The sequence below is a fragment of the Chenopodium quinoa genome, unplaced genomic scaffold (assembly GCF_001683475.1).
Source record: "Chenopodium quinoa cultivar QQ74 unplaced genomic scaffold, ASM168347v1, whole genome shotgun sequence".
NCBI classification, from domain to species: domain Eukaryota; kingdom Viridiplantae; phylum Streptophyta; class Magnoliopsida; order Caryophyllales; family Amaranthaceae; genus Chenopodium; species Chenopodium quinoa.
The window spans coordinates 1320628-1346547 of NW_018745177.1; the positions used below are offsets into that span (position 1 = coordinate 1320628).

Here is a 25920-nt window from a genome sequence, read left to right on the forward strand (position 1 = left end):
ATTACGCACATGAAATACTTAGAACGTTACGAGTCTCATCCACTCATTCTAAATCATTTCCGAAACAAATTCAGGAATTAAAATAGAAATCCTCCCCAGTGGAGTCGCCAAAAACTGTAGGGAATATTTCAAGATTTAATCCCTAGCTTGAACCCCACTGTGATCATACGCTAAACTACGGTGGCGTCCAAAGGGAAAGAAGATAGAGCAAAAGAGTCGCCAACAAGTTTTTTTAGGAACTTGTAAACCGTTCACAGGGTGAAGGTTACACCCCTTAACGATCCTAGAGATCGTCAACTCCATAAGGTCTTGAACCAAATAGGGTTCGGGGATGAAGGTACAAATCCAACCTAAAAGAGATTGAACCTGCCCTAATAATAGGCATCTACTTTATTCTGATCGTATTCATGTGCGCTTTCTGATTAACATGCAATCAATAGGATTAACCCTAAACCTGTTTATCTATGTTGGTTTAATTTAATGCACAAATAAAACTATTATTGGCGATCACTTGAATTATAATCAGATTAACCCTAAATAAGATTATTAATTATCTTATTAAGCGTGATTACAAGTACAAATTCCCTTTAAACATGCATAAAAAGGCGTGATCAAGCAATAATAATAAATATAAAGCAACATAATAATAATAAATTATAATCAAAATAATCATAATAATAATCAAAATAATAATCATCATAATAATAATTATAATAATCATAATCATAATAATCATGTTAAAGCATAATAATAACATGACCCTAGGCATGATACTAACAAGATTAATAACAAACCCTAGCATGTCACTAAACAATAAAGATCAAATATATAGCCCTAACATGATACTAACAATCATAAATATTAGGAAGAAAATAAAAGGAATCATAACAATCATATTTAAAATTAAAGTTACCCTAGACATGATACTAGGAATATCATAATAACAATCTAAGCATGATTTCTACATCATAACATCAATAAAAACCATTAAAGAACTTACTTTGATGCCTCGTATCTCTTTCTAATGACAAAATACACGCGTTAGTAACTTCAACGAAAATAATAAACAAACAATTAAATTAAATAATTAAAATAGAGATTTGGGACCAAACCCTCAGAAATTAAACCTTTCACGTCTAGGGCGAAGGCAACTTCGAATATGGCTAGGTGATCCTAGTGCTAATGAATGCGGAATTTTTATATTTGTGAAAAGGCTAGTTTAGAAAAAAGAGAGAGAGAGTAATCAAGAAAATCTTGATGAGAGTTGGTGAATCAAAACGGAGTTTTTACGACGTTATTTATAAAGAAAATCAGCCAAAAGATAAAATATCAAAAAACAGAGTTCTGACGCAAAAAACTAAGTTGGCGCCAGACGCTGACCTTAACGCCAGACGCTAAGATTGGCGCCAGGCGCCAAGCGTAGTGTCAGTCGCTACAGCTGACATTTGGCGCTGACTTAGAAATTCACGCGTTTTCTTAAAATCAGATAGAAATTGCCGTGCAGGAGGATAAAATCGTATTTTCCTCAAAAAACTCTTTGTTTCTAATTAATACTCTGAAAAAGTCAACAAAAGTCAATTTATCAATGCTAATTGAATTAGGAATGAAAAGAACCTTCTAGAAGAATCTAGAAGACTAAAACCATTCCTAATTGCATTAGGAATGATAAATCCATATTAGGCCCTCCCCTAGATCATTGGGCCGCACATAAGGCTCAAACCGGGCCCAGTTTAGTAATTAGGCCATAACTTCCTCAATATTCACCGGAATTGGGCTTATAATATATCGTTGGAAAGCTCTTGTAAAGCCCTATCCAACTACACTATTATTGGACCCATATCATGGACCAACCAAACTGGATTGGCTGTTTTCTTAAAATAAGTTTTCAAAAACAGATAGAAGAGAAAAGAAATTAAAACTATCCGCAACACTAGACTTTCCACACTTTCACTTCATTCGATTATGATTCGACGCGAAAGATACTCATCACTGGGTTTGGTTTTTGGGAGACACAAATGGGTGTATACAGTAGCATACTTTGTATTAATCTTAAAATTATACATAACGTTTATAAGAACAAAATAATTTTGTTATAGTATACTTTATAAATGGAAAATTAAACCTAATTATTCTAAATATTTATGTGATTATTTAAAAAATAAAAACCCCTACTACTCACTAAAGACATATTTGAAAAGTTGATTATTGAATTTCATATGCCAATTCGATTCCAATTTAGATCCTTTTCAAGATTGATATAATTTTGGTTGAATTGACTAAGGGCCTGTTCTCATTGACTGAACTCAGCTGAACTGAATTGAACTGAACTGAAATGAGCTGAATTGAACTGAAATGAATATTTTATAAGAGAAGGAAATTAGGAGCTGAACTGAACTGAACTGAACTAAGCTTAACTGAACTGAATTTCAACATAAGAGAACATCCCCTTAATTTTCATATTATGCCGATCAAAGTATATATGTTAACAATTTTATTAAGGACAAATGTATATGAGTTCGTATATGGGTACCAGCCTAAGCTAATTTTTTAATTTTCTTATATAAAATTTTATAGCTTCTAAGGGCCTGTTCACATTTACTGAATTGAGCTTAACTGAACTGAACTGATTAGAGCTTAACTGAACTGGACTGAACTGAATATTTTATGGGATATGGAAATTAGCAGATGAACTGAACTAAATTAAACTGATTGGAGCTTAACAGAACTGATTAGAGCTTAAGTGAATATTTTATGAGAGAAGGAAATTAGGAGCTGAAATGAGCTGAATTAATTGGAGCTGAACTGAACTGAAATTAAGCTAAAGTGAACAGACCCTTATACAATTCAATTCAATAACCTTTACATATTTGGTATTGGTATAAACTAATTAAAATTCAAGTTATTTTGTAACAAATAATTTTTTTTGGATAAATTATTGTTGAATTAACACCATTATTTATTATTTATTTCTTGTACATTTAATTATGAACGTGCCTGGCACGAGACTTAACCTAGTTTTGAGACTAAAAGAGATTGATCGTTGATCATTTTCATTAGCTGTGCAAATATTATATACACATTACAATAGAAATCTAAGGCTATGATTATGCTAACAAACTAGGAAAGGATCGATATACTCTAATTATACACATAACTAACATAGAGATATATACAAGAATATATTAACATATATTCTAACACTCCCCCACAGTCGTAGCGGGAGAATCACACACACAAAGACTGGCACGGAAGTCATCAAAAAAAACTCGTGGAAGTCCCTTCGCAAATATGTCGGCAATCTGATATCGAGAGGGAACATATAAAACTCGTACCTCGCCCTTTGCGACTTTCTCACAAACAAAATGAATGTCCATCATCTCAATATGTTTCATGCATTGATGTTGCACTGGATTTCCTGAGAGGTAGATGACACTCACATTGTCACAATTAACTATAGTTGCTTTTCGAATATGCAAGAAAAGCTCAAGCAACAAATTCCTGATCCAACAAGAATTAGACACTACATTAGCAACCCCACGATACTCGGCTTCTGCATGCACTAGATTTAGACAATGTAGGTTGCCGTTTAGAAGACCAGGAAATCAAATTATCCCTTAAAAATACACAATAACCTGAATTAGATCGCCTGGTGTCGGGGCATCCTCCCTAATCCGCACCAGTTTAAGAAACAAGACTGTCAATAGAAGACTTATACAGAGCAAACCAAAAGACAATGTACCTTGTAAGTAGCGCAAAATACGCTTTAAGGCACCCATATGCGCATTGCGCGGATCATGCATGTGAAGACAAACCTGCTAAACATCATATGAAATATCGGGTCTGGTAAAAGTCAGGTACTGAAGAGCACCTGCAAGACTCCTGTACTTAGTGGGATCATCATATGGAGCATCATGAGTGGCACTAAGTTTTGATTTGGTGTCAACAGGGGTAGGACAAGGACTACAGTTGGACATACTGGCCCTGTCAATGATAGAAGAAGCATACTGTTTCTGAGACAAGAACATACCATCATCATTCCGAGACACAGCAATGCCCAAGAAAAAACTCAAAGGACCTAAGTCCTTCATTGCAAATTCAGAGCTCATGAGACCCATAAAGTGTGTCTGTAGAGGGTTAGAAGATGTTGTAAGAATGATATCATCAACATATAACAGAATATAAGCAGTATTAGACCCCTGTCTGTAGATAAAAAGAGAATTACCAGATTTACTGTTAGTAAATCCAATAGAAGTAACAAAATCTGCAAACCGCTGATACTAGGCACGAGGAGCCTATTTGAGGCCATATAGGGATTTCCGTAGTAGACACACATGATCAGGGTGACTTTTGTCACAAAACCCCATAGGCTGATGCATATAGACTGTCTCGTTAAGATAACCATGCAGAAAAGCATTCTTGACATCCAACTGATGGATCGACCATGAGTGAGAAATAACAATGCTAAGAACAGTACGAATAGTTGCTGGTTTAACAACCGGAATAAAAGTCTCATTACAATCAATACCCTGCTAATGTGCCTTGCCATCACCTACAAGACGAGCCTTATACCGCTCAAAATAACCATCAGAATTTTGTTTATGACAAAATATCCACATAGAGAGAATAACATTCACATTAGGAGGCCGAGGAACAAAATCCCATGTATGATTATCAATAAGAGCATTATATTCGTCTAACATAGAATTTTTCCAATTTGGGTCACGAATAACACTAACCGGGTCCTTTAGAATAGGTGATATAGTACTAGTGGTCATCGTGTTTAGGTTGGAAAAGTACTTGGGGTTAGGCTTTGTAATGGCGGCTTTGGCACGGGTGGTCATTTGGTGGATGTCTGGTGGGTCTATGGGGTAGTGATGGAGATGTGGAGTGGTGAGGCTGTCAGGTTGAGGGCTAGGAGAGGGGAAGGTAGTGAACGAATGTCTAGGACTTCGTGAGGAAGTGTCTGGTGGGCTGTCAGGGGAAAGAGGCCCAAGGTGAGGAGTGTGTCGATGTCCGGACTGGGCTGTGACAGTACCAGGTGAGGGAGAGATAGAGGGAGAAGCTAGGCCAAATTGAGAAGGCCCAGACGAGTTGAAAGGGGAAGCAGGCTGCACTTGAGGAGTGGGCTGGGCAGGAGGTGGAGTCGTGGTATGCAAATGGGGTTGGTGATTAAATGGATTTTCATCCAAAAGATCATAATCACTATAATTTGGCTTATGAATTTTAGAAAACGGAAATTCATTTTCGATAGTTTTCACATGGCGACAAATAATGATTTAACCATTTGATAAATCATAACACTTTGAACCTCGATAACTTGGAGCGGGCCCAAGTTAGACACATGGGGTGGACCGTTCTTGCAACTTATGAATAGAAATGGTAGGAAAAAGAGGAAAACATAAGAACCCGAAGATACATAATTCCTAGTAAATTGGATCAGGTTGTATAAAACTTGAGTAGGAGATTTATAGCCTAAGACTTTGGTTGGAAGAATGTTTAAGAGATAAGTTGCCATTTCTAAAGCATGATGCCAAAATGAGTGAGGCAAGGATGCATGAGCAAGAAGGGTCTGAATGATGTTATTAATAGATTTTATGTGGCGTTCGGCTTTTCCATTTTGAGGGGATGTGTGAGGACAAGAGAGACGATAGAGCATGCCATGATTATTAAAGAATTCTGTAAGGGTTCCATTAACATACTCTGTACCATTATCACATTGAAAAGTCTTAATGTTACGCTCAAATTGAGTTTGGACTATCTTATGAAAAGATTGAAATAAGTGTTTGACTTGGGATTTCTTAGCAATAGGATAGGTCAATAAAAATTTACTGTAATCATTAAGCAACAATATATTATAGCAATGACCAGAAGAACTAGTAATATGGGAGGTCCACAAATCACTATGAATAATATCAAAAGGAAAAGTAGTGTGTGACATAGAATCATTAAAAGGAAATTTAGATAGTTTTCCAAGAGGACAAGAAGAACGAAAAGAGTTACAAGCCTTATTACAATCAATAAAATTTTGACTACTTAAGGATCTAAGGATGACATCTCCGGGATGTCTTAGGCGCCTATGCCAAAGATCAGATCAGATGAAAGTGTAGTGAAATTTGACTGATTGACGGAGGAGCTGGCTTGAGTAGGTGGAAATAGAGGATATAAGTCATCGGTACTGTCACATGTCATTAGTTTGGCTCCCGTTTGTAAATCATGCACAGAAAAGCCATAAGGATCAAAGGAAATGGAAACCATGTTATCGGTGGTAAATTTACGAACAAATATTAGGTTCTTTATTAATTTTGGAGCATGTAAAACGTTGTTTTTAGGTAAATGGAGGGTATGGGGAAGGCAAATTAGTGTTACCATGACTAATAATTGGAATTAAGTCACCACTACCAACAACAATGTGACGATTTTTAATGCTCGAATCAATATAAGATGAAATAATACCTTGGTTCGCCGTCATATGAGCCGTTGCACCAGTGTCCATATAATAGTTGCTATCTGTTTTACCCAAATTTGCAAGCATATGCTTGTCTGCCTCAATGTCGGTTTGGGATGGATTTATGGCGCTGTAGGCCTGAGGGTGCTGGCCCAATATTCCCGACCCACTTGGCTAAGAGCTGGCAGAAGAGGATGCAGAAGGTCTTGGAGCCCACGAGGCTGCCAAGTACGGACAATGAGGGTTAGGCCACTGAGCCAACCACATGTTCTATGAAGGCCAAGGGGATGGGCCTTGCTAATAAGGCTGCTGCTGTTGGGCTAAGCCATTTGAATTATGCGGCTTCCCAGAATTCTTTGAATTATGTTTCTTCTATTTTCCAGTCTTGAAATTAGACCTTTGGGCAGAGGATTGCACCAAAGACTCAGAGTTCTGCTGCCCGCCGGTGGTGGAGACTAAGGCCGTCAGAGGTTTGGAGGACCCACCCTCCTTTGCCAAGCGGTTTTTGATAGTCCGCTCGGCAAACTTCAAACGAGATCGACAACTCTCAAAAGTAGGAAGGGGCTCTTGATTTTGAATATCCACGGTTCCGGTGTATGCCTCGAGGAGTCCGGCTGTCATTTTCAGAATGAGGCGGTGTCGGGAATTGGATCATCAACATCTGCAAGACAATCGGCAAGGGATTTGATGTGATTACAATACCCGTCAATTGAAGAGAAGTTCTCAAAGTCAAGTTCGGCAAGTTCTTGTTCGAGATGTGAAGCATGAGAAGCTTTATTGTCTTGGAACATAGACTGGAGACGAGCCCAGAAACCTTAAGCCGTGTCATCTTTGAGAAGAATAGTCGTGAGAAGAGCAGGGGAGATTGAGTTGTATATCCAATTAAGCACTGCAGCATCCAAACGCTTCCAAAAAGCGAGGTCTGCTGCTTTAGAAGATTCATATTCTGCTCGTTCTTTTGCCTCCGTAGGAGGTATGATGTGGTGGGAGAGGTCATGAACCCTAACAAGGACCTTGAAAAGGGCAGCCCAAGAGTGATATATCCCATGGTCGGCATCTAAAGTTATTGGAATAAGAGACTTGACGTTGGTAATAGTCAAGGCAGGGTGATATTTTGATTCGGCCATGGTTATTATGCAGCGGAAGAAGATCGGAAAAGAAGAAGAAGAAAAAGAAGAAGAAGAAGAAGAAGAAGAAGAAGAAGAAGAAGAAGAAGAAGAAGAAGAAGAAGAAAGGGACCTGGGCGAGTTGTTAAGGAGAATATGAGCTAAGATTGAAACCCTAATCTGATACCATAAAAGAGATTGACCGTTGATCATTTTCATTAGCTGTGCAAATATTATATACACATTACAATAGCAATCTAAGGCTATGATTACACTAATAAACTAGGAAAGGATATAATCTAATTATACACTTAACTAACATAGAGATATATACAAGAATATATTATAACAGAGACAAATACGACATTGAATTTGTTCAAAAGGACTAGCTTCAATTTTGATCACAGTCGTAGGTACAATGGGAGATAGCGTCGACATTCCAAGGCAGCGCCAAGGTTGGGGGTAGGGTGGTTGTTAATTCCTTTAAAGGAGTAGGGCTGGCAAGGATGGGGAAGGGCGATTAGGCTTGGCGTGGGGAGGGGAGCTCCGGCAGGGTGGCTGGGTCTAGCAAGAAGAGGGGGAGCTCCAACAGGGAGGTACTTGGGGAAGAGGGAAGACGATAAGTTATTCATTTTCTAATTAATCTTTATTTTATTATTTTTTTTAAAAAAACCAATAAGAAGGTGACACGTGGCAAGTTACCTTCTAAAATAGGTTACCAATTTTACAAACCGGTAAAAGGCTTGTTTTGAGCAGATGGGGGTTAAAGGTGGGATTGTTTTGGGATTTCGAAAAGGTGGGATTGTTTGGAGCAAAAACCCAAAGGTGGGATTATTAGTTTCCATTTTTCCTTTTTTTTTGGTTCGATTTTCCTCTCTTCTAATGTTCTTGAATTCAAAATTTTTTTCCTGATTTTTTCTATAAATATTTTTTCTAATGAACTAAACTTTGTTTATTCATCTAGTTAATGAATAATTCTCCTCTCGTTGTTTTGGGTAAAATTATTTGCAGTCTAAATTGTTTCTCTTTAAATGTTCTTCATGTTATTGAAATCATTTTTCCCCCAAATTATTTCTATAATTTATTAATTTTATATAATGGTTTACAAATCAAACTTTGTATATCTATCTAATTATTGAATAATTCTCCTCTTATTTTATTAGAAAAATGGAAATTAATAATCTAACCTTTGCAATATCTTCTATTAATAATCCCACTTTCGATTATTCCAAATAATCCCACCTTTTACCCTAATCTTCTTTTAACAATCCCTAAGCGGTTGGGTTGTTTTGGTAATCGGTTTTTCTAGGTTAGTTTCCACATGTCACCATTTAGTAGGTTTATTTTATTTTTGTAAGATAAAAAATAAAGAAAAAACACAACCCATCCCCGCCCTACCTAAGGCCTAAACGAACCAATCAGCCACCCCGCCCCCACCCCTTGCGTCGCCTAGGATGAACAGCGACCCCAATCGTCACCTCTGCTTTCTTTTAACTCCTATCTAAAATCTGAGTTCATTTTAACAAGAAAAATAATTTTATATTCTAATTGACCAGCAATAAGTACACTATCACAATCACTACCATTAAGAATCAAAATTCTATTGCAAGATTGAAGAATTCGTATAAACTTATGGCTTACATACCCTTCATTAATCAACTAAAACCAATATATATACAAAGCTAACCTAGAATTACCTTAACTTAAGCAACTAGGGATTAGGAAACAATAGAAAAGATAACTACCCAAAATATCACAAAATATATCCCAATACCCCCCTTAAGTTGGAGCACGTGTGTCATAAATGCCCAACATAGAGAGAAGATAGTCAAACTGTGCTTTCCCAAAAGCCTTTGTGAATATATCGTCCAATAGAGAAGTAGTAGGAACATAGGAAGGAGAAATCAAGCCTTCAACAATCGCATCCCGAACAAAATGATAATTAACTTCAATGTGTTTGGTTTCTTCATGAAAAACAGAATTCTTTGCTATATGCAAAGCAGATTGACTATCACAAAATAATTTGATTGCCTTTGGATGCTGCACACCCAAACTTAACAACAAACCCTTAAGACACTTAAGCTCACAAGTAACTGCCGACATGGATATATATCCGACCTCTTAAGAGGACGTTGCCACAGTGGGTTGCTTTTTAGTCTTCCAAGAGATAGGCGAATGCCCTAAAACACCAACCAGCCTGTAATAGAACGACGAGTAAGAGGATAAGCCTCCCAATCCGAATCACACCACCCTTGTAAGGTGATATCACTATCTGCACTCAACAAGATACCTTGACCCGGGGTACCTTTTAAATAACGAACGACACGAAGAGCTGCTTCTCAATGTTCACTGCGCGACTCTTGCATAAATTGAAACAAGATATGAATAGTATGCTAAATCAGGTCTAGTGACTGCAAGGTAGATTAAACGGCCAACAAGCCTACGATACACCTCCAGATCCGCCAAAAACTCGCCTGTGGCTCGACCGAGCTTGTGGTTTTGCTTCATGGGGAACCCACTCGGCTTTGCCCCCAATAAAACTGACTCAGAAATAATATCCAAAGTATACTTTCGTTAACACAAAAAAATAATTGAGGCACTACGAGCAACTTCTATGCCCAAGAAATACTTTAAAGGACCAAGATCCTTCATTTTGAAACAATCACTAAGATAGGCCTTGAAACCAACAAGTGCAGCGGAATGATTAACAGAGATAATAAGATCATCAACATATACTAAGACATTAATTTGAACATTGCCTTTAGTATAAGTGAATAGAGAATAATCAGAGTAAGATTGTAAGAAGCTATACCCTTTCAAGGCCGATACTAGCTTTGCAAACCAACATCTCGGTTCTTGTTTCAACTTGTAGACACCCATTTGTGTCTCCCCAAAGCCAAACCCAGTGATGCGTACCTTTCACGTCGAATCATAATCGAATGAAGTGAAAGTGTGGAAGGTTTAGTGTTGCGGATAGTTTTAATTTATTTTCTCTTCTCTCTGTTTTTGAAAACTTATTTTAAGAAAACAGCCAATCCAGTTTGGTTGGTCCATGATATGGGTCCAATAATAGTGTAGTTGGATGGGGCTTGACAAGAGTTTTCCAACGATATATTATAAGCCCAATTCCGATGAATATTGAGGAAGTTATGGCCAATTTACTAAACTGGGCCCGGTTTGAGCCTTATATACGGCCCAATGATCTAGGGGAGGGCCTAATATGATTTATCTTTCCTAATGAAATTAGGAATGGTTTTAGTCTTCTAGATTCTTCTAGAAGGTTCTTTTCATTCCTAATTCAGTTAGCATTGATAAATTGACTTTTGTTGATTTTTCAGAGTTTTAATTAAAATCAAATAGCATTTTTGAGGAAAATATACGATTTTATCCTACAATACGGCAAACTTATCTGATTTTTGAAAACGCGTTAAAAACAGGCTTGGCACCTGACTCCAGGCATTGGCGCCTGGAACCAGGCCTGGTGCCTGGCGCTAGCCAATGGCGCCAGGCGCTAGTGTTGGTGCCTGTCGCTAGTTAGCCTGGGTTTGCGCCAACTCTGTTTTTTGTGCGTCAGACTCTGTTTTGTTTAATTTCTCTTTTCGGTTGATTTTCTCTATAAATAACATATTAAAAAACTCTGTTTTCATTCACGAATTCTCACCAATTATCATCAACAATCAGTTTTAATTAGCATTCGCCTACAATCAGTTTTCATTCATTAATTCTCTTAATTCCCTTAATCATTCAACTCTCTCTCTCTCTTTTTCTAAACTAATCTTTTGCATACAAAATTCCGCATTCACAAGATCTAGAAAAACCTAGCCATATTCGAAGTTGCCTTCGCCCTAGACGTGAAAGGTTTAATTTCTGAGGGTTTGGTCCCAAATCTCTATTTCCATTATTTAATTTAATTGTTTGTTTATTATTTTCCTTGAAGTTACTAACGTGTGTATTTTGTTATTAGAAAGAGGTACGAAGCATCAAAGTAAGTACTTTAATGATTTTTATTGATATTATGATGTAGAAATCATGTTTATATTGTTATTATGATATCCCTAGTATCATGTCTAGGGTAGCTTTAATACTAAATATGTTTGTCACGATGCTTCCTATGTTCTTCCTTATATTTGTGATTGTTAGTATCATGTTAGGGTTAAAGATTTGATTTTTATTGCTTAGTGACATGCTAGGGTTTGTTATTTATCTTGTTAGTATCATGCCTATGATCTTGCTGTTATTATTATGCTTTAATATTAACATGAACATGATTATGATTATGATTATAATTGTTATAATTCATGATGATTATGAATATTATTATTATTATTATTATTATTATTATTATTATTATTATTATTATTATTATTATTATTATTATTATTATTATTGTTTTGATGATGATTATTTATTTTGATTATTTATTATGTTGCTTGATTTTTATTGTTATTGTTTGATCACACCTTTTATGCATGAAGGGAATTGGTACTTGTAATCACGCTTAATAAGATAATTAATAATCTTGTTAGGGTTAATTGTGATTATAATTCGAGTGATCGCCAATAATAGTTTTATTTGTGCATTAATATTCAACCAACATAGATAAACAGATTTGGGTTAATCCTATTAATTGCATGTTAGTCAGGAAGCGCACATGAATACGATCAGAATAAAGTAGATGCCTATTAATAGGGCAGGTTCAATCTCTTTTAGGTTGGATTTGTACCTTCATCCCCGAACCCTTATTTGGTTCTTGACCTTATGGAGTTAACGATCTCTTGGATCGTTAAGGGGTGTAACCTTCACCTCGTGAACAGTTTACAAGTTCCTAAAAAAACTTGTTGGCGACTCTTTTGCTCTATCTTCTTTCCCTTTGGACGCCACCGTACTTTAGTGTATGATCACAGTGGGGTTCAAGCATGGGGTTAACGCTTGAAATTTATTCCCTACACAACCCATATAAGGACTTTCTCAAATTAAACGACACACTAATGACGGATTCGAACTCGTAAATTCGGGAGGTAACTTCATGTACACCTCCCCATCAAGATCACCATGCAAAAAGGCGTTGTGGACATCCATTTAATGAAGTTCCCAGTTTTTAGAAGCAGAAATTACAAGAAAATCCCAAACAATGATCATCTTTGCAATTGGAGCAAACGTCTTAACGTAATCCATGCATTCCTGCGAATGATTACCATAAACAACCAAACGAGACTTTAGACGCTCAATATCTCCATCAGACAAATATTTTGTCTTGTAAACCCATTGACTCTAAAGCACGTTTACCGGGTGGAAGTTGCTCTAAGGTCCAAGTCCAATTATCCTCCAAGGCTCTAATTTCTTCCTACATTGATTGTCTCCAACCTTCATATTTCATAGCGTCTTTGAAAGATTTCGGATCATGACCACTAACAATTGTTGCCAAAAACTTACAATAATTCATAGAAAATATGTCACAATTTATAAAATGTGCTAAAGGATAAGGCGTACCTGAAGGAGCATTGGAAGACGGAGTGGAGGGAGACGGATTTTTAGCAAAAACAGAGTGAGTCACATTATCACAAAGAAGAACCAAGGGAATTTTATCCCGAAAACCGTGCCCCAAGGGCTGGATGGACTGCTGATCTGCTGCCCCTACACTAATGTTGTCTGCGTGAGATTGGGGTTGCTGCATAGTGGCAGCGTCGGTCTGTTTCTGTTGTGCAGTAGCTCCCTCATCTGTGGCTGCACACTGTCCAGCAGAAGAACCAGGCTGCTGCCCTGCTGTTCCCGCACCCGCAGACACATCCCGCGGGTGAGCAGTAGCCTGACTGTGCTCGGCTGTTGTACCTACGCCCGTAGGGTCTTGATCACCCGTAACACCTGTGCCCTCAATATTACCATGATGCTCAGCACGCACCTCATCACCACAATACTCCTCAAACTCAACAAAATCGTCATGAACATCATAAATTGACTCAAAACCATGAGACTCAATGTTAACATCTTCCGGATTAGAAAACGGGATTACATCTTCAATGAATTTAACATCCCGAGACACCAAAAAAACTCTGGAATCAAGGTCATACAATCTCCACCCTTTCTTCCCAAAAGGATAGCTTACAAAAACACACTTCTGACTCCTACTAGCAAACTTATCTCCATTAGTTTTCTGATTATGGGAAAAACATAAACACCCAAAAGTACGAATGGAATCATATATAGGAGGTTTATCAAAAAGAACTTCAAATGGAGTTTTATTTTGTAGCAAAGGAGTAGGAGTTTGATTAATCAAATGAGTCACGGTAAGAATACAACACTCACCCCAAAAATAAATTGGTAATTTGGCTTTAAACCTCAAAGCTCTCCCAACAGATAAAATGTGTTTATGTTTTCTCTCAACCCTCTCGTCTTGTTGCGGAGTACCCACACAAGAGGTTTGAAAGATAATACCAGTAGTAGAAAAAAAAATCAAGTAAACAATTAAACTCCGTACCATTATCACTCTGCACAATTTTAATGGTTTGAGAGAATTGACATTCTACTATAGCAATGACAGGAAAAATTGGATCACCTTATAAAAAGTAATTCTTAAAACCACTAACTAATAATAGATAGGGAAGTAGGGTCGAATCCACAGGAAAACTGGTCTTTCTATTTCTAATTAATTCAAGCAATCTAAATTATAAAGTAACCAATATTTTATAATCAAAGGAAACTAAACTACGAAGATTAAGAATAAGGAGAAAACAATGAATAAAAGGTCTAGGGCATAGTTTCACCAATAATAATATTCCAGGATAAAAAAAAAATAATCAATAATCAATGCGTACATTAATCAGATCATAAAGGGCTTTCGCTACGTATTACAATCACACAATTAATTTACCGGTATTAAATCTCATCTCTCGAATCTCGACTTAATCATTTATAAATTAACCTGCCTATTGAAACTAGACCTAAACATCAATTCTCATCTCTTGAATCTCGAACAATATTGTCAAACTCATGCATAAAAGATCTGCACAAATCTCGTCACAGAGCATTAAATCAATCAATAGGAAATTAATCTAGCATTGACAATTAACAATAATAAATTACCCCTTCATATTATTTATGGATCCCCACAAACCATAGAAATAGAACTACTCACACATAATTAAATCTAAACAAATCGAAGTAATAAAACAAGACATGATCAAAGGAATAAAAAAAAAAAAACTAAGATTAAGAAATCGTTACCAAAGAATCTGGAATTAAGAATAGAGTTAAGAACAAAGTATATGAGATAGAGAAACTAATCTAAAAGCTAAGTAGAGAGAGAGAATCTAAGAAAGAATTAAGAAAGAGTAAAAAGAAGATCCTAAACTCGCTTAACGGAAAAGTTCTTATACTAAGCAAGAATCCTAAACTAAAACAAACTTAAACGACGCTAATCGTCTCCTTACAATCACACGTGCCCGATCGGGCGAGGCACCGCCCGATCGAGCGCGCCTTTTTCCATCAGGTATAAATCTCGCACCTGGACGGGGGCGAGTTCGGGCGCCGACCTTGCTTCCCCCGCCCGGCTGGGCGCGCCTTTGGGCGGCAGCTCCTTTGGCCGGGCGGCACTCTTGGGCCACTATTTGGACTTCGATTGGGCTTCAATTCTTTGGGCCAATCCGAATTTCCTCTTCGGGTCTTGAATACTCGTTCCAAATGCCCCGATATCACATATACCGAGCCCTTAATCACCGGTTCGATTGCTCTAACCGGCCCTAGGTTATAAATACTGGTCGTGCTTCTCCAGTGCTCGTAGTTGCTCCATAATATCACAGGAAAATGCTCCAAAAGTGCAAGTCCCTACAAAAGTCAACCAAATCTACGAAAACACTAGAAAACACCAATTATTAATAAAAGTGGCTCAAAAGAGCCAAAAACACTACTAATTATGTCCAAGGGACAGGGGTAAAATACTATATAAAATAGACATATCAAACTCCCCCAAGCCAAACCTTTGCTTGTCCCTAAGCAAAGATCTCATCAATGAATAAACAAATATGCTTCTCCCCAAGAAGTAAAAACTAAGCACAAACAATTCAAGGTAAATCCAATAAACATGCTTCAAAGTCAACCAATTAAATCCGTCCAATTACCCTTCTTCCCTAACAATAGTCAAATAAAGCAAACCACAAGAGCATATAGAATTCAAGACTAGTGCAGACACACTCAACTCTCATTTATGTGGCGAGTAAAAGATGTACTCGATCGCTCTCCAACCAACCCCTTTATTGTGAACAATGCCCTCCCAACTCACATTCTCGTGTGTATAAAAAGATGTACGCTCAACCTACTAGTCGACTCGAAATATGTCAAATCATAACTTGCATTGATAAGCAACACTTTCACATTCATACAACTCTTATGCACAAAGGTCGGAAGGTCTTTAAAGCTTGTAATGTAAGGCTAGGGTAAAGGGTAGGAATCATTTGGGAATAAGTGAGAGAAAAGCTATGCTTAAGGGAACAAATCCTAGTAAAACCCATGATCAAAATAAATAATGATCAACATCTCCTACATAACTACACCCCAATCATAATCCACCAAATGCAACTCCAAACAATATAAACAATCCCTACTCTTACAATTTCACTCATAAGATATAATAATGAAGAGTTGGAGTGAATAAACAAACTTTATTTTCCAAACTTGAATTTTTTTCATTGAAGCTCAATTTTTTTCTTTCTTTTGAACAACCTCCAACTAGAACATTTGAACATTGAACAATTTTTTTCTTTTGAAGTTCACTTATTTTTTTCCTTTTTTTTTTTTTTTTTTGTTTCTTGAACTTCTTTTTTTTTTCATAACATCATACTTTATTTTTTCTCAAGAATATATAAACATTCAAACTCATCAAGAATAAACTATGATAAAAAAATAACTTCTCAAAACCCACCCAAATTGTGCAACTAATGAGCACACTACAAACTCCCTCACCTCACTCACTAATAGCTCCCCCAAGCCAAGCTTGGGACTAGTAACCAATGTGGCAAATCGGCTTGTAATATGGCTAAATAAACAACAAAAAGTCAAGGCAACAACATGGGTAGCAAGAAGGGAACAAATGTATCTAAAATCATCTGGAGGCTACCTAAAAGAACAAATGCCTTCGTCCTCCTCAATGTGCATAATAATGAGTCATATAAACATTACTTATAGTTGCAAACCAATACTCAAATTCATTGACATACCAAGAACTATCACACATTCCTAACAAAATCCACTAGTCAAGCACTATATTCACAAGCAGTTTGGCAAAATTAACTCATGTTAAGGTTTCAAGGCAATTAAACATCAAATCATGATCAACTAATCCACAATATTTATCATCAATAACCAAGAATCAAAATAATTTCGAAAAATTTTCATCAAGGGGCACAGGGAAGCATGATTTATAATTCATTGGAATGTATTTTTGGATTTTTTTTAATTTTTCAATTTTTTTTTTTTTTTTTTTTTTTTTTGTATTTTTAACATATAAGAAAGCAATAAAAATAACCTAGAAAGCAAAAAAAAATCTAAACTAAGAAAACACACCAAAACAAAAGAAAAGAGAAAAAGAACTATACCAAATCAAAAATCTCCCCCAAGCCAGAATCAGACAATGTCCTCATTGGCTCGGGAACTAGCCCAGCATAGCTAGTCCTCATCATCCTCATCCATGGAGCCGAAATCTCCACCTCCACTGCCACCTGCACCACCTGCACCAGAAGAGCTACCACCAAAATAATTAGCTTGAACTCCCCCCCGCTGGTCCCCCGAAAGGAATGTCCTAGCCGTACCCATGGAAGGAAGAATAGTCAGTATAAATACCATGGGAAGTGGGATCCCTATCGTATCCCTGGGGTGGAGGCTGAAACCAGTCAGGGTAAATAGCATCGTCTGGAATTTTACCCCGACGAGCATAATCATCATACATAGGGTAGAGAGCTCTACCCTGGTTCCTCTCAAGGCACCCTAACCTATGGTCAATGGAGCCTACCATCCTCCTAAGGTCAGTGTGAGAATGCTCGATACGGCCTAAAGCCTGACCTATACTCTAAAGGTCCCAAACTGGGTCAGAGTCAACATGGGGGACGGAGTGAGACATGCGAGGTGGAGAAAACGCTACATCGGGCTTAGGCTGGGGTGGTGGATTTGGTGGTGCTTGCCTCCTAGAGTTGGCAACTAAAAGGTCGTACGTGTAGGACGATTGCCTGGGGGGAAAGGCGGTCAAATCAGGACTAGGTAGGGAAAAGATGGGCAATGGCTGCTCGGTCCTAGTCCTAATACACTAGTGGTGGGTCTGCTTACTATCTAGTCGTACCCAACCCAACTCCTCAAAATACCTAGCAGTCATATAGGTATTCGGGCCACAATTGGTCATATGGTGGGGTCCACTCTAAAAAAAACCGGCCTTTTTAACCGCTATTCTGGTGATAAGGCCTCTTATACGAATAGGGGTACGAGACTAGGTACTAGATGTGGCATGTCTGCTCAGGTGGTGGATGATGTATCTACCTATGTTCAGTTTACCAAACCCGTACACATAGTGTCCTATAACAGCTAGTTCGTTGGTTTGGGCGTTTTAAGGCTTGTTCCTACCAAGAAAACACAAACCCGCAAATTTTTGCCAGATTTTTGGGATAGGGTGATGGATAGGTTTTGTACTAGCATGTTGGGGGTCAGGGGTAGGTAAACCAGTCAGAGCATAATAAATATCACCCATTTTGTAATCAACATTCCATTGGAATGGTAATTCAGAATTCAATTCAAATAACTTACAAAAGTCAACATATGTCAAACTAATATTCCTATTGTTCAACCTCAAAAATAAATTCGGTCCATTTCTACTATTTACAACTTTCAAAGAAGACAAGAATTCACATGTTAATTCACGGTATGTAGGATGGTGCATATCAACGAATTTTCTCATTCCTATATCATTCAAAAATCGTTTAACAAAATCATACAAACCATAAATTTCTAGAGTAGGGTGGTGTTACTACCGTGAAGGAATTACCTCGCGCCCGACAAGGTGTTCCAACCGTTCCTTTTGCTCCTGGCTAGCAATACGGATCGTTGGCAAGTAGGAGAGTTGCAAATCTGGATCGTACTCCTCCCTCGAGCTAGAACTCCTACTGAAAATTGATCGAGCCCTCTTTGAAGCCATAGTATAGAAATGGGTATGAAAAATATTTGAATGAAATTTGAAATTTTTTATATAGGATTGTAGAGGATGAAGAGAAGATTAAGAATATGTAAAAATTATTAGATTTGGTTGAGAAATAAAGAGAAAATCATAGAGAGAAGGTAGAGGTTTAAGGTTTTAGAGAGAAAAAGTTATGGAGGAAAGAGAATAAGAATGAGAAAAGAGAGAAGAAAGAAGAAGAAGTAAGACGCGGGGCTGTCGCGCCCGTTCGGGCAGGTGATCGCCCGATCGGGGGATCGAAGATGTCCGTATACGTCAAGTTTCGCGCCCGGTCGGGCGGCATTCGCATGATCGGGCGAAAACACCCGATTTTCTAACCTCGCTCTCGCGCCCGGTCGGGCGAGCTTCGCCCGATCGGGCCCGAGGCTTATTGGGAGATTATTGTTTTTTCTTACTTTCTTCAATTTTTGGCTAACTCTTTTCCTTCAAACCTATATAAAAACTCATAAAACTCATTAAATTCCCTCTTCTCTCCTCTAATAAGAAAAAGAAAGAAAAACTAGCCTAAAAAGCATTAAAATACGGGTTGCCTCCCGCAAAGCGCTGGTTTATCTAGGTCCCGCACAACCTTCTTACCAAGTATAAGAATTAGGACCCTTGGCCTAACGCTTGGTCGGGTGGTTTCTCACCCGGTCGAGCGTTGTTTAGGCTATGATGCGGCTTCCTGACATACCCTGTGGGACGCCAATTAACTTTATCTGGTGGATCCTCCTTGACTTGAATTGGGGGCTCTTCAATGCTACGCACTAAAGATCCCTCTTCGATCGAGGGTTGCTTCAGATTATCATTACATTTAGCACTTGCAACTCGATCTGGCGGAACAATTATTGTAGGCTCAATTTCCAAACCTTGCTTGTTTGATTCCACATTCTCATCCTCAAAGCCAAGACCGACAGTGTAGAGGGCTCTTCCTATTGCATAAACTTCCTCATGCCATTTGTCTATCTCATCTGAAAAGGATGTAACACAAGATACCGCCTCTAAGGGATCTTTTACAAGAGCTTGGGGCTTGTTAGAATAACTTTGAACCACATTAACACTAAAGCACTTCTCCTTTGTCATGGGGATTTTAGGGGTATTATTAAGATTAAAAATAATTTTATCGTCCCCTACTGATAGTGTTAATTTGCCACTTCTCACATCTATAATTGCTCCTGTAGTGTTAAGGAATGTCTACCCAAAATAATTGGAGTTTGCATATCCTCAGCCATATCAAGAACAACAAAATCAACAGGTATGTAAAATTTACCTACTCTAATAGGAACATCCTCTAAAACACCTAAGGGGTATTTAAAAGAACGGTCGGCCATTTTTAGAGTAATATTGGTAGCTTTTAATTCACCCATATTTAACTTGGAACACACAGATAATGGCATAACACTAACGCTAGCACCCAAATCACACAATGCATTATCAATCATTCGATTGCCAATATGACAAGGGATAGAAAAAATACCTGGATCTTTTAATTTAGGTGGAAATTTATTTTGAAGTACGACAATACACTCTGCAATGATAGCTACTTTCTCTACCTCACTAATAGACCTTTTTCTTGTTAATATTTCCTTCATGAATTTTTCATATGCAGGAATTTGTGTAATTAATTTAGTGAAGGGAACTGTTACCTGCAAATCTTTGACCATCTCCAGAAACTTACCAAACTGCTTATCCAAATTTGTTTTCAAGTGACGATTGGGGAATGAAAGTTTGATAAATGCCTTTGGAGCATTAATGCTCTTATCTGGAGTGGCCACCTTCCCTGGGGTCGTACCCTACAATGTAAAATCAGATATATTAGTACTACTCTTTAGCCCTGCAGGGCTATTAGCTACATTGTCATGTTTAACGGAATCAAGATTAGCGTTATTTATTAAAACAGGTTCATCATCTCTGGGCATAGGGGGGCCTTCATAGTTTGAACCACTCCTAAGAGTAATTGCATAAGCTTGACTCGTAGGCCTGGTCGGCTGTGCTGGTAGGGCTCCCTGTTGACGGGCTTGTAGAGTAGCGGAAAATTGCGCAATTTGATTATCTACAATTTTATTGTGTGCTAAGATCGAATCAATTTGGGCATCTCTACTCTCCATGTGCTTCTGCATATTAACCAGCATTGCTCTAATTTCTACCAAAGTAGGGTCGGAAGATGAGGAGGGTTGTTGTGGTTGGTTCTTCTGGCCAACATTGGGGTGGTAATATTTCTGCTGTTGTTGTTGTGGCGCCTGTGATTCTTGTGGTGATGGTAGATTTTGAACATTGGTACTCCGGTAGGAAAGGTACGGATGATTCCGGTACCCAGGATTATAGGTGTTGGAGTATGGGTCATTCTGCCTATAAGCTTGAAAGGAATTTACTTGCTCCACGGAACTCCTGCAATCTTGTTCCCAATGACCTAAAATTCCACAATTTTCACAGAAAGCCTCATTAGCATTATTATTAATTGCAGAAACATTAGCTACATTTGCAGTACTAAGATTATCTAATTTCTGGCAGATAGAGGTTAATTGAGCTTGCAAAAAGGATACAGAGTCAACGCTATGCTTCCCTTTGTTAGAAAAGCCTCTAGGATTGCCATATTAAGAATTATGTATCGCTATATCTTCGATAACTTGACCTGCATCATCAACATTGAGATTCTTAAACCTCCCACTAGCTGTAGAATCCAAGATTATTCTAGATGAATTTCCAATCCCATTGTAAAAGGCTTGGATCAACTGCCATTGTGCCAAATTATAGTGGGGACATTCTCTTAGTAGGTCTTTGAACCTCTCCCAAGCCTCATATAAAGTTTCATCGGCCTCTTGGGCAAAGTTCTGAATTGCACTTCGTAGTACAGCTGTTCTCTCTGCAGGATAATATTTGTTATAAAAATTCAAAACAAGAGTTTCCCAGTCAGTTATACCAAGTGCAGTTCTATTTAATCCATTTAACCATAATTTGGCTTTTCTGGTTAAAGAAAAAGGGAAGAGGATCTCCCTGATTTGGTCTTGTGTGACCCCAGCTTGCCTGATGGTATTATATTACTAACAGTAGTCTGCAATATGAAGATTTGAGTCTTCACCCTTAGCTCCACTAAATTGCTTCCTTTCTATCATCGTTATAAATTGGGGTTTAATCTCAAATTGTACCCCATCAAGAGATGGAGTGGGAGTAAGGTGTGGAAAATCTGTAAGCTTGGGTTGTGAATAATCACTAAGCTTCTTTGGAGCCGTCATCTCTGATTTTGGATATGAAGATACCTCTGAATCGCTAGAATCAGTTGGAGGATCTCAGTGATTATTATTATCACTAGAATTTGCCAGAATTTGCTTGTAAAAATTCTTATGTCTATGGAAGGATCGTTCGATCTAAGGATCGAATGGGATGTAACCTGATTTGGAACACTTGGGCATAAACAAAAAAAAACTAAAAGCAAATATGAGACTTGCCTCAAAGAACTAACGTTCTCTGAAACAAAAAGAGATAACCAAGACTACAAAAATAATCAGAAATAAAAATAAAACCGTTTCCCCGGCAACGGCGCCAAGTTTTGACAGGCTAAAGTCGTATCACCTTATCAAAAGTAATTTCTAAAACCACTAACTAATAATAGATAGGGAAGTAGGGTCGAATCCACAGGGAAACTGGTCTTTCTATTCCTAATTAATTCAAGCAATCTAACTTATCAAGTAACTAATATTTTATAATCAAAGGAAACTAAATCACCAAGATTAAGAATAAGGAGAAAATAATGAATAAAAGGTCTAGGGCATAGGTTCACCAATAAATAATATTCCAGGGTAAAACATAATAATCAATCATCAATGCATACATTAATCAGATCATAAAGGGCTTTCGCTACGTATTACAATTACACAATTAATTTACTAGCATTATACCTCATCTCTCGAATCTCGACTTAACCATTTATAAATTAACCTGCCTATTGAAACTAGACCTAAACATCAATTCTCATCTCTCGAATCTCGAATCAATATTGTCAAACTCATGCATAAAAGATCTGCGCAAATCTAGTCACAGAGCATTAAATCAATCAATAGGAAATTAATCTAGCATTGACAATTAACAATAATAAATTACCCCTTCATATTATTTATGGATCCCCACAAACCATAGAAATAGAACTACTCACACATAATTAAATCTAAACAAATCAAAGTAATAAAACAAGACATGATCAAAGGAATAAAACAAATAACTAAAATTAAGAGAAGAGAAATCGTTACCAAAGAATCTGGAATTAAGAATAGAGTTAAGAACAAAGTATATGAGAGAGAGAAACTAATTTAAAAGCTAAGTAGAGAGAGAGAATCTAAGAAAGAATTAAGAAAGAGTAAAAAGAAGATTCTAAACTCGCTTAACGGAAAAGTATTTATACTAAGCAAGAATCCTAAACTAAAACAAACTTAAACGACGCTAATCGTCTCCTAACAATAACACGCGCCCGATCGGGCGCGCCTTTTTCCATCAGGTAAAAATCGGGCGCGAGTTCAGGCGCCGACCTTGCTTCCCCCGCCCGGTCAGGCGCGCCTTCGGGCGGCAGCTCCTTTAGCCGGGCGACACTCTTGGGCCACTATTTGGACTTCGATTGGGCTTCAATTCTTCGGGCCAATCCGAATTTCCTCTTCGGGTATTGAGTACTCGGTCTAAATGCCCCGGTATCACATATATCGAGCCCTTAATCACCGGTTCGATGGCTCGAACCGGCCATGGGCTATAAATACTGGTCGTGCTTCTCCAGTGCTCGTAGTTGCTCCATAATATCACGGGAAAATGCTCCAAAAATGCAAATCCCTGCAAAAGTCAACCAAATCTACGAAAACACTAGAAAACACCAATTAGTAATAAAAGTGGCTCAAAAGAGCCAAAAACACTACTAATTATGACCAAGAGGCGGGGGTAAAATACTATATAAAATAGACATATCAAGCAACAAACATCAAAAACATACAAAAAAACCTTTGTTTTATCATTTAACAAATAAACCCAAACTGCTCTAGAATAGTCATCAACAATAGTAAAAAAAATAACGAGCTCCGCATGACAAAACATGTTTATACGGGCCCCACAAATCACAATGTATTTTCTCAAAAATTCTAGATGCTTTATTATCACTTACAGGAAAACTATCTCTAGGATGCTTAGCTCGCATACATACTTCACATCCTTTATCTAAACTAGCTTTGCTACTAATGGTGGGAAGCAACTTAACTACTTTCTTGGAAGGATGTCCCATACGACAATGCCACAGCTCCAAGTCAGACTTCGCCGCAAGAGCACTCACATGATGCACCAAATCAGTTTTGCTAAAATAATACAATCCGTCCATTCTAGCCCCCGTTTCAATCAGCTCCTTCGTTTGGTTCTGTATAACACAAATATAAGCATTAAATTGGACAATACAACTAAGGTCTCACTAAGTTGCGAAACTGAAAGTAAGTTACAACTCAAATTGGGAAAATAAAGCACCCCGGTGAGGGTGATTTTATCCGACAAACGAATAGAGCCAACAAGCTAGAGAAGCCAACACTCTTTCACCATTAGGTAACCCAACTGGACACTCAAAGCTTTTAATGTCAAAAGCCAAGTTTTTTCCCCGGTAACGTGATGAGTAGCTCCTGTGTCAATATATAATCCAAGAGGTATCATCGAACTTGCCATTCAATCGATTATCGAAAATTGTAGCATTACCCAAAAATCCCATAATCGCCTTCCACTATTCACTTGAAAATAACCGACCCGAAGCAAAAGTACCCGAGTCATCCAAGCTTGACCCACCACCAGTCACTGCATTGGCCTTCACTGGACCGCCGCGGCCACAACCAGCTAAAGATGGCCCCCCTGGCTGCCAGTACGTAGTACCATCCGGCCAACCATACTTGTCATAACACCGCTTTCTTCAAGTCATCGCTTTTTACAAAAATTGCAGAGTTTGTCAGACCAACACTTCACGGTTTCATGACCCACCTTCTTACACTTCTCACACACCGGCACCTGCCGTCAGCAGCACCACCACATGCCCTCCCTGCACCAGTCCGTACAGCAAAACCAAGGGCATGGGAGCCTTTGAGGCGTGAAATGCCCCTGACCTTCTAGCTCTTCTTGAGACACCTGCTGAAACGCCCTATTAAAAGAAGGCAGGGGATCTTGGGAAAGCAGAGCAGGCAGAATAGAAGCACACTATTCACAATATAGTCCGAGTAAAAAATTGCTAGAGACTATCCCCATCACGCCGATCAGCGTGTTGACGTCCCACACTACATGTGCACTTTCCATATTTACAAGTAATTAATGGTTCTAATTTGTCAAGTTCATCCCATAATACTGATAATTTGCTATAGTTAACGACAAAAATCATAGTTTTCGTCTTCTCACAATGATTAATATCGAACTTAATTTGTTGGATTCGAGGGTCATTAACCAAATAGCAGAAACGTTCATGTAAATCGTCCCACAATTTCTTGGCATCATCATATTCAGAAAGCATAGATCTTACCTCCGGTTCAATAGTGTTCATTAGCCAAGAAACTAGCATACATTGAATCGTAATCCAGTCATCCTTCGTACACGATGGTGCGAAGGTAGTGATACTACCATCAAGAAATCCAAACTTCCTCCGAGAAGACAACGCAATACGCGCAATATGAGACCATTTGTGGAAATTATCTAATTTGAGACCTTAATTTGTTGCAAAGCTTTTACTTTATTTGTATATTGTTTTTAATATTAAAGGCTTCTAATAATACCATTTAGTGAAAGATCAAAGATACAATACAAAACTATATAAGGTAGAAATTGTCCAACTATTTAACATTGTAAAAAATATATAGATATGGCCTGGATGTCTTTAAAAAGAGCATTAAAAAAAGAATTTCATTTGTGTTTTTATAATAAAATTTTGATTTATAATTTAAGAAATATTACCAAATAATATGTTATTAATTTTTTTAGAAAAACCTCTCTCTTCTTTGATGACTTTGACTATGACATTATTATTTTTAGTAACAAATTCTGTTTATTAGTATCATAATATAATTGTTTAGTAACACAATAGTGGGATTAGAGAGTGAGGGATAGCTCAATTAGTTAGAGTCCTCTCTCGGTTCCAGGAGAATCTAGCACCCCACCCTCTGTGGCTCTATAAAGACAAAAAAAAAAAAAAA

At 37.7% G+C, this 25920-nt stretch overlaps 2 protein-coding genes across 2 annotated transcripts; both read right to left on the bottom strand.

Annotated features, from left to right (window-relative positions):
* Positions 1-3815: 3815 nt before the first annotated feature.
* Positions 3816-4775, bottom strand: LOC110710811 (uncharacterized mitochondrial protein AtMg00810-like). Its single transcript, XM_021889153.1, has 3 exons — positions 4583-4775; positions 4360-4483; positions 3816-4200 (listed from the first exon to the last, which is right to left on the bottom strand). The coding sequence occupies exons 1-3, from the start codon at positions 4773-4775 to the stop codon at positions 3816-3818; spliced, it is 702 nt and encodes a 233-aa protein (XP_021744845.1).
* A 2485-nt stretch (positions 4776-7260) lies between these two features.
* Positions 7261-7572, bottom strand: LOC110710812. Its single transcript, XM_021889154.1, has one exon. The coding sequence runs from the start codon at positions 7570-7572 to the stop codon at positions 7261-7263; it is 312 nt and encodes a 103-aa protein (XP_021744846.1).
* Positions 7573-25920: the final 18348 nt, after the last annotated feature.

Excerpts from the sequence above, each read along its gene's own strand:
- LOC110710811 (XM_021889153.1), bottom strand. The coding sequence starts at position 4,775 with ATGACCACTAGTACTATATCACCTATTCTAAAGGACCCGGTTAGTGTT. Across the intron at positions 4,484-4,582 it reads TCATAAACAAAATTCTGATG|CAACTATTCGTACTGTTCTT; the intron begins GTTATTTTGAGC and ends TTGTTAAACCAG. Across the intron at positions 4,201-4,359 it reads TATATGCATCAGCCTATGGG|ACAGGGGTCTAATACTGCTT; the intron begins GTTTTGTGACAA and ends TTTTATCTACAG.
- LOC110710812 (XM_021889154.1), bottom strand. The coding sequence starts at position 7,572 with ATGGCCGAATCAAAATATCACCCTGCCTTGACTATTACCAACGTCAAG.